The sequence below is a fragment of the Drosophila melanogaster genome, chromosome 2L (assembly GCF_000001215.4).
Source record: "Drosophila melanogaster chromosome 2L".
Classification (NCBI taxonomy): domain Eukaryota; kingdom Metazoa; phylum Arthropoda; class Insecta; order Diptera; family Drosophilidae; genus Drosophila; species Drosophila melanogaster.
In genome coordinates, this window is record NT_033779.5 from 21,536,336 (window position 1) to 21,544,091 (window position 7,756).

The following is a 7,756-nucleotide window of genomic DNA, read 5'->3' on the forward strand; positions in this document are numbered from 1 at the left end:
AAAAATTAAAAAAAGTTTACACTTCAAGCAAACTTCGACATAGTAAATGACTGATGTCAGTAGCATTGTTAAAGTGCTCTCCTCCTCGATTCTCATCAGAGCAAAGGAGGTTGGTAGGCAGCGCGCGAGCCATTTTTAACAGAAAAAAAGTGTTCTCAGTGAAAAAAAGATGTCTGATTCTGCAGTTGCAACGTCCGCTTCCCCAGTGGCTGCCCCACCAGCGACAGTTGAGAAGAAAGTGGTCCAAAAAAAGGCATCTGGATCTGCTGGCACAAAGGCAAAGAAAGCCTCTGCGACGCCGTCACATCCGCCAACTCAGCAAATGGTGGACGCTTCCATTAAAAATTTAAAGGAACGTGGCGGTTCATCACTTCTGGCAATCAAAAAATATATCACTGCCACTTATAAATGCGACGCCCAAAAGTTAGCGCCATTCATCAAGAAGTACTTAAAATCGGCCGTGGTCAATGGAAAGCTTATTCAAACTAAGGGAAAGGGTGCATCTGGATCTTTCAAACTGTCGGCCTCTGCCAAGAAGGAAAAGGATCCGAAGGCAAAGTCGAAGGTTTTGTCTGCTGAGAAAAAAGTTCAAAGCAAGAAGGTAGCCTCTAAGAAGATTGGTGTCTCCTCCAAAAAAACTGCCGTTGGGGCTGCTGACAAAAAGCCCAAAGCTAAGAAGGCTGTGGCTACCAAAAAGACTGCCGAAAATAAGAAAACTGAGAAGGCAAAAGCCAAGGATGCCAAGAAAACTGGAATCATAAAGTCGAAGCCCGCCGCAACAAAGGCGAAAGTGACTGCAGCGAAGCCAAAGGCTGTAGTAGCGAAAGCGTCAAAGGCAAAGCCAGCGGTGTCTGCAAAACCCAAAAAGACGGTGAAGAAAGCATCGGTTTCTGCTACCGCCAAGAAGCCGAAAGCGAAGACTACGGCTGCCAAAAAGTAAATTGTGAAAAAGTGCAGTATTTGGTACATGTTCGCAATTAAAATTTTAGATTTATGATTTATAGATCTGAAATTTGTTTAAACAAGTCCTTTTCAGGGCTACAACGTTCCGTTGCAAGAGAAAAAAACTTTTATTTTCTTCCACTTATTTATTAGCTGACGTTCGCAGCAACAATAAAACGTTTCATGTCATGAATTACATTGCATGTTGGTCGCATTCAGTTTTCGTTCCCGATTTTTTTGTATTTATTTGAACATTACCCAATTACCCATATTGCGGGTAAATAAGTTTTATTTGTAAATTCATATTCAATGATTGGTGGTTGAAAAATGCATTTCTTTGGTATAACACATTGTGGCCCTGAAAAGGGCCGTTTTGGATTATTGTCCGCATTCTCAGGAGAAAATTATTTAGAGCTGGTGTACTTGGTGACAGCCTTGGTTCCCTCACTGACAGCATGCTTGGCCAACTCTCCAGGCAAAAGCAGGCGAACAGCCGTTTGGATCTCCCGACTGGTGATGGTCGAGCGCTTGTTGTAGTGAGCTAGACGAGACGCTTCGGCAGCAATTCGCTCGAAAATATCATTTACAAAGCTGTTCATTATGCTCATCGCCTTCGACGAAATTCCGGTGTCAGGATGGACCTGCTTGAGAACCTTGTAAATGTAGATGGCATAGCTCTCCTTCCTTTTGCGCTTCTTTTTCTTGTCGGTCTTGGTGATGTTCTTCTGAGCCTTGCCAGCCTTCTTGGCTGCCTTTCCACTAGTTTTCGGAGGCATTGTTCACGTTACTTATATTTTCACAAACACAATTCACTTATCGTAATGTGGGCCCGAACGCGTTCACGTTTATACTTTTTTTCGAGCAGTCAATTCAGGTCTAAGTCACCCACCCCTAACTGAATGCGCGGGCAAACGGAAAAGTATAAATATTTCGCTGTCGGGGTTAGGCGAGCATTCGTGTTCCGTGTGTAAAGTGAACTAAGTGAAATAAACGCAAAGCAAAATGTCTGGACGTGGAAAAGGTGGCAAAGTGAAGGGAAAGGCAAAGTCCCGCTCAAACCGTGCCGGTCTTCAATTCCCTGTGGGCCGTATTCACCGTTTGCTCCGGAAGGGAAACTACGCAGAGCGTGTTGGTGCAGGCGCTCCAGTTTACCTAGCTGCCGTAATGGAATATCTGGCCGCTGAGGTTCTCGAGTTGGCTGGCAATGCTGCTCGTGACAACAAGAAGACTAGAATTATTCCGCGTCATCTGCAACTGGCCATCCGCAACGACGAGGAGTTAAACAAGCTGCTCTCCGGCGTCACAATTGCACAAGGTGGCGTGTTGCCTAATATACAGGCTGTTCTGTTGCCCAAGAAGACCGAGAAGAAGGCCTAAACGTTTCAAAGGCTAAGCTAAAAACCTACATGTACATAAAATCGTCAATCAAACCGTCCTTTTCAGGACGACCAAATTATTACCAAAGAATTGAAAAATTTTTTAGCTTGGCAATTTCTTGTAATTAGTAAATCATAAAGAATTATTAACGTAAAGATGGTAATGTAGTAAGGGGTTTCTACTATATGCGGTATAAACTATAATTTGCTTCTTTAAACAATCGCACACCACGATGTGATGCTGTACATGCGGTGTCTGAAACCATTTGTACAGTCTGTACAAATCCATGTTAGAAATACACATTCTATTTGAAAGAGTACGAACGACAGACATTTATTTTTAGTTTAACATATTTTTTGGGAGTCCCGACCAATAAAATTAAATACTTTTTGAAAATCTTCCTCCTTTTAAAAACTGAATGGTGGTCCTGAAAAGGACCGATTGCTTAATAGGGGTACACAGGATGTACACTTTTTAACCGCCAAATCCGTAGAGGGTGCGGCCTTGCCTCTTCAGAGCGTACACAACATCCATGGCTGTAACTGTCTTCCTCTTGGCGTGTTCCGTGTAGGTCACGGCATCACGAATTACGTTCTCCAAGAAAACCTTCAGAACGCCACGCGTTTCCTCGTATATGAGTCCAGATATGCGCTTCACACCGCCTCGACGGGCCAAACGGCGGATAGCAGGCTTCGTGATACCTTGGATGTTATCACGCAGCACTTTGCGATGACGCTTGGCGCCACCCTTTCCCAAGCCTTTGCCTCCTTTACCACGACCAGTCATTTTTCACTGTTCTATACTACAGTATAATTCGCTTAGCTGCCTCGAGTACTTTGCACAATGCCTCGATGCAGGTAACTTAAAAATGCAGCTAACTTAATTTTTTTTTTTTAAGGAAAAATAAAGAATTTATTTCTTTATAACAATGTTAAACATAAAAGGAACTGATAATTTCATTCTTAATGATAAGTAAGATCGACATATAAATTTAAGTGATGGTGAATTGATTAAAACACTTTTTAAAACTAACTTAAAAATAGTCAGTAATTTTTTTTTGCAATACAGCTGAGTTTATATGTAAATTAAACAGCTTGTCTTCCATAGAATTCAAGTTTTGCAAAAACTCATCATTATTGTTTCGCATAAAAATGGACTTTAAAGCCTTAATTGCTGCAAACCCATCCTTAAAAGTAGGACGCTCAGTATCGTCCACATCTTCATCACTATGGCTTTCTTCGTTATCGCTGGTTTTTGCATCTTGAACTAAAGAGCGCACGATTTCATCATCATCTAATTGACCATGGCAAGCCTCATCTGCATCAACATTGGCATATTCATTCCAATTAATATTCGATACAATGTCAACTTCTACGCATTGTTTGTCTTTTTCAGCAATGGTGTCTTCATTTTCAAAACTGAACTTAAATCCAGCCTGAAAATAATAAATTCGTTATTTGAGATACATATCAATAATAATCCCATCTTACCTTACCTCATTTGCTGATACGGAATCATTTGTAGCAGTTTCGCCGTGTATTTTGCCATACTTTATATTGTGGCGCTTGCGCCAGCGCCAAAGCCAGCTGGCGTCAGGTTCAAAGGCGTCGTTAAATTTTTGGCAAAATTCTTTCGCTTTTGCTAATATGACGTGCCGGTCAAGAATTACGTTCTTTGATTCCTGCTGTCCGAACCAAATGTATAAGGCTTCTTCTACTAAGTCGTGCGCTCCTTTTCTTTGACGCTTTCTTTTTAAACCTGACGCGGCCACAGCTTCATGAATTTCATTTGTTTTTTGTAAAATGCGGTTGACTGTGGATCTGTCGCATTTGAACTTGGCACAAATTTCCTTTTTGTCCACTTTGTTGGTCACTAACTCGATTATTTGAAGCTTTTCCTTTAGTGTTAGTCCAACGACACGCTTTGTTTTACCCATTTTAATAACTTTGTGTCATAAGAAACAAAAACACAAAAATCACGATCAAAGCAAAAACAAAAACGGACATGCGCAGATACTGAAACGAGTTGGCATTCTTGCCATCTTTTAGATATGCAAAAATGATTCATAGATGGCGCAGCTAACTTTGATGATATTCATTGAAATTGGCAAAAAAAACAGCTGATATGATGCACTTAAGTTAAAAAGGCTGTTATCTGCGATGCAGCAAACGTATGAATTTTCGTACAAATTTTCTATTCACACAAAAAAATGGAAAAATAATGCAGATATCTTGCCGATGCAGCTAACTATCGATGCAGCTAAGCGAATTATACTGTATTATACACGCACAGCACGAAAGTCACTAAAGAACTAATTTCAACGTTTCTGTGTGCCCCTATTTATAGGTAAAACGACAAAAACCCGAGAGAGTACGAACGATATGTTCGTTCGCTTTTCGCTCGTCAAATGAAATGGCCTCTGTTTTTCTCTCTCTCTCTCTCTCTCTTTCACCGTCCACGATTGCTATATAAGTAGGTAGCAAATGCTCTGATCGTTTATTGTGTTTTCAAACGTGAAGTAGTGAACGTGAACTTTAGTGAAACCCAAATCGGAGATGGCTCGTACCAAGCAAACTGCTCGCAAATCGACTGGTGGAAAGGCGCCACGCAAACAACTGGCTACTAAGGCCGCTCGCAAGAGTGCTCCAGCCACCGGAGGTGTGAAGAAGCCCCACCGCTATCGCCCTGGAACCGTGGCCTTGCGTGAAATTCGTCGCTACCAAAAGAGCACCGAGCTTCTAATCCGCAAGCTGCCTTTCCAGCGTCTGGTGCGTGAAATCGCTCAGGACTTTAAGACGGACTTGCGATTCCAGAGCTCGGCGGTTATGGCTCTGCAGGAAGCTAGCGAAGCCTACCTGGTTGGTCTCTTCGAAGATACCAACTTGTGTGCCATTCATGCCAAGCGTGTCACCATAATGCCCAAAGACATCCAGTTAGCGCGACGCATTCGCGGCGAGCGTGCTTAAGCTGACACGGCATTAACTTGCAGATAAAGCGCTAGCGTACTCTATAATCGGTCCTTTTCAGGACCACAAACCAGATTCAATGAGATAAAATTTTCTGTTGCCGACTATTTATAACTTAAAAAAAAATAAGAACAAAATTCATATTCTATTATTTATGGCGCAAACGGTATTGGGTCTTAAATCATATGTAAAAATACTAATTCTGCCAGAGAAGGAATAAAAATAATCTTATTTTAATTGTCAGCTCAACATTTATTAAATTAAAGAAGAGGTTAATACAAAAATATATATTTTTATTTGTTCTTTGTGCGAACATCCTTTAAAGCAGTGAAAGTGTCGTGCGGGGCAAGGGACTCTGAACCTTAAACATCTAAAAAAAAAATCTGAATTCTGTGTAAGACAGTTTGAAATTAATTAAATTACATTGATGACGGCAATATTTATAAAATAACAGAAAATAATAAAATAAAACTAGCTATTTTATATTTTTTCCATGTGTTAACTGAAGAATGTGTTATTATTGAAGAGGTCGTACGGGACAAGTGACACTGTCCCTTCAAACGTCTGTAAAAAATAAAACCTATGTAAAATTCAGCACGGAAATTGGCTAATTTTGTTGCGGAATGTAATATATATTACATAATAAAGGATAATACAAAAATTGTTTCTTTTTATTTTTTATTTGATTTATTTATTTGACTACATAGACGGTAATGCATATGTGGCGAGGAAATCGATTGATTTCAGAACAAATTATTTTAAAATATGCATGAAAACACATTAATAACAAGCAAACACATTAATAATTTAAGAAAATATTATTTATTATATTAATATTATGTTATTTAAGAAAGTATCTGTATTTTTAACGATCGAAAATTATTTCTGAATGCTGCTTTAAAGCAAATTTTTCTGTAGTTCAATGTGAACTTAAATCAAGTAATAAAGTATCTTAATTAATAATAGACGCTTCTTTTAGAAGCCCTTCAAGGGGATGAACGTTTCAATTTTAATAAACATTACGAATTAGTGAAATATTTGCAATGATTCTTATTTTAATAGATGTTTTTTTATAAATTGGTCCAGTTAAAAATTTGAATATAAAAATTCAATCAACATTTGAAAGTCTCAAAACCCATATTACATCCTTTTAAAAATGGAAAGTGACGAAAAAATTATTTAAAAGTGTAGAACTATTAAAACCTTATTTTTATTAATGATTTAAAATACTAAAAAATTAAAAAAAAGTTTACACTTCAAGCAAACTTCGACATAGTAAATGACTGATGTCAGTAGCATTGTTAAAGTGCTCTCCTCCTCGATTCTCATCAGAGCAAAGGAGGTTGGTAGGCAGCGCGCGAGCCATTTTTAACAGAAAAAAAGTGTTCTCAGTGAAAAAAAGATGTCTGATTCTGCAGTTGCAACGTCCGCTTCCCCAGTGGCTGCCCCACCAGCGACAGTTGAGAAGAAAGTGGTCCAAAAAAAGGCATCTGGATCTGCTGGCACAAAGGCAAAGAAAGCCTCTGCGACGCCGTCACATCCGCCAACTCAGCAAATGGTGGACGCTTCCATTAAAAATTTAAAGGAACGTGGCGGTTCATCACTTCTGGCAATCAAAAAATATATCACTGCCACTTATAAATGCGACGCCCAAAAGTTAGCGCCATTCATCAAGAAGTACTTAAAATCGGCCGTGGTCAATGGAAAGCTTATCCAAACTAAGGGGAAGGGTGCATCTGGATCTTTCAAACTGTCGGCCTCTGCCAAGAAGGAAAAGGATCCGAAGGCAAAGTCTAAGGTTTTGTCTGCTGAGAAAAAAGTTCAAAGCAAGAAGGTAGCCTCTAAGAAGATTGGTGTCTCCTCCAAAAAAACTGCCGTTGGGGCTGCTGACAAAAAGCCCAAAGCTAAGAAGGCTGTGGCTACCAAAAAGACTGCCGAAAATAAGAAAACTGAGAAGGCAAATGCCAAGGATGCCAAGAAAACTGGAATCATAAAGTCGAAGCCCGCCGCAACAAAGGCGAAAGTGACTGCAGCGAAGCCAAAGGCTGTAGTAGCGAAAGCGTCAAAGCGATTTAAACTTTGGTAAACTCTGGTTAAAGGGAATGCAGATAATCTGCGCAATGTATGTCGGTACGATATGTAATGTATATGGAGATGTATATGTATATGTATGTATATGTATGTATATGGAGATGTAATGTATATGTATGTATATGGAGATGTAATGCATGCAATGTATATGGGTAAATGGCTGGAAAATATTTAATTAATATTTTCCTTGGAATGGCCAGCGGGTATGTGTTGTTTGTTGTTTGTATGTATAGCAGAGCAAATTGTATTGAGCGGACTGCGGAGTTAAAGCAAAACAAATGTGTTGAAAAGAATTTGGCTTGCGTTGGACACAGTGAAACGAGAACGGAATGTTTGCCACTTTTGGCGGAGCTTTAGAAATTTTCACTGAACTTGGCGCA

At 39.6% G+C, this 7,756-nt stretch overlaps 4 protein-coding genes, 1 non-coding gene and 2 pseudogenes across 5 annotated transcripts, besides 2 other annotated features; 5 read left to right on the forward strand and 2 right to left on the reverse strand.

Annotated features, from left to right (window-relative positions):
* The first annotated feature begins 10 nt into the window (after positions 1-10).
* Positions 11-1,033, forward strand: His1:CG33864 (histone H1). Its single transcript, NM_001032213.2, has one exon. The coding sequence runs from the start codon at positions 170-172 to the stop codon at positions 938-940; it is 771 nt and encodes a 256-aa protein (NP_001027384.1). The 5' UTR covers positions 11-169; the 3' UTR covers positions 941-1,033.
* Positions 1,034-1,169: 136 nt separating this feature from the next.
* Positions 1,170-1,764, reverse strand: His2B:CG33868 (histone H2B). The gene has a single exon (NM_001032214.2). The coding sequence runs from the start codon at positions 1,716-1,718 to the stop codon at positions 1,347-1,349; it is 372 nt and encodes a 123-aa protein (NP_001027385.1). The 5' UTR covers positions 1,719-1,764; the 3' UTR covers positions 1,170-1,346.
* A 128-nt stretch (positions 1,765-1,892) lies between these two features.
* His2A:CG33865 (histone H2A) lies at positions 1,893-2,385 on the forward strand. The gene has a single exon (NM_001032215.2). It carries the CDS (start codon positions 1,945-1,947, stop codon positions 2,317-2,319), a length of 375 nt encoding a protein of 124 aa, NP_001027386.1. The 5' UTR covers positions 1,893-1,944; the 3' UTR covers positions 2,320-2,385.
* Positions 2,032-2,067, forward strand: sncRNA:430t (small non-coding RNA 430t). The gene has a single exon (NR_002537.1). It is a non-coding gene; the product is annotated as a small non-coding RNA 430t (non-coding RNA).
* Positions 2,386-2,793: 408 nt separating the features above from the next.
* Positions 2,794-4,792, reverse strand: His-Psi:CR33867 (annotated as a pseudogene).
* Positions 3,125-4,595: a mobile genetic element.
* Positions 4,793-4,817: 25 nt separating the features above from the next.
* On the forward strand, positions 4,818-5,346 carry His3:CG33866 (histone H3). Its single transcript, NM_001032216.2, has one exon. The coding sequence runs from the start codon at positions 4,875-4,877 to the stop codon at positions 5,283-5,285; it is 411 nt and encodes a 136-aa protein (NP_001027387.1). The 5' UTR covers positions 4,818-4,874; the 3' UTR covers positions 5,286-5,346.
* Positions 5,347-6,528: 1,182 nt separating this feature from the next.
* His-Psi:CR31614 lies at positions 6,529-7,353 on the forward strand (annotated as a pseudogene).
* A 2-nt stretch (positions 7,354-7,355) lies between these two features.
* Positions 7,356-7,756: part of a mobile genetic element that runs on past the window's edge.

Excerpts from the sequence above, each read along its gene's own strand:
- His1:CG33864 (NM_001032213.2), top strand. The coding sequence starts at position 170 with ATGTCTGATTCTGCAGTTGCAACGTCCGCTTCCCCAGTGGCTGCCCCA.
- His2B:CG33868 (NM_001032214.2), bottom strand. The coding sequence starts at position 1,718 with ATGCCTCCGAAAACTAGTGGAAAGGCAGCCAAGAAGGCTGGCAAGGCT.
- His2A:CG33865 (NM_001032215.2), top strand. The coding sequence starts at position 1,945 with ATGTCTGGACGTGGAAAAGGTGGCAAAGTGAAGGGAAAGGCAAAGTCC.
- His3:CG33866 (NM_001032216.2), top strand. The coding sequence starts at position 4,875 with ATGGCTCGTACCAAGCAAACTGCTCGCAAATCGACTGGTGGAAAGGCG.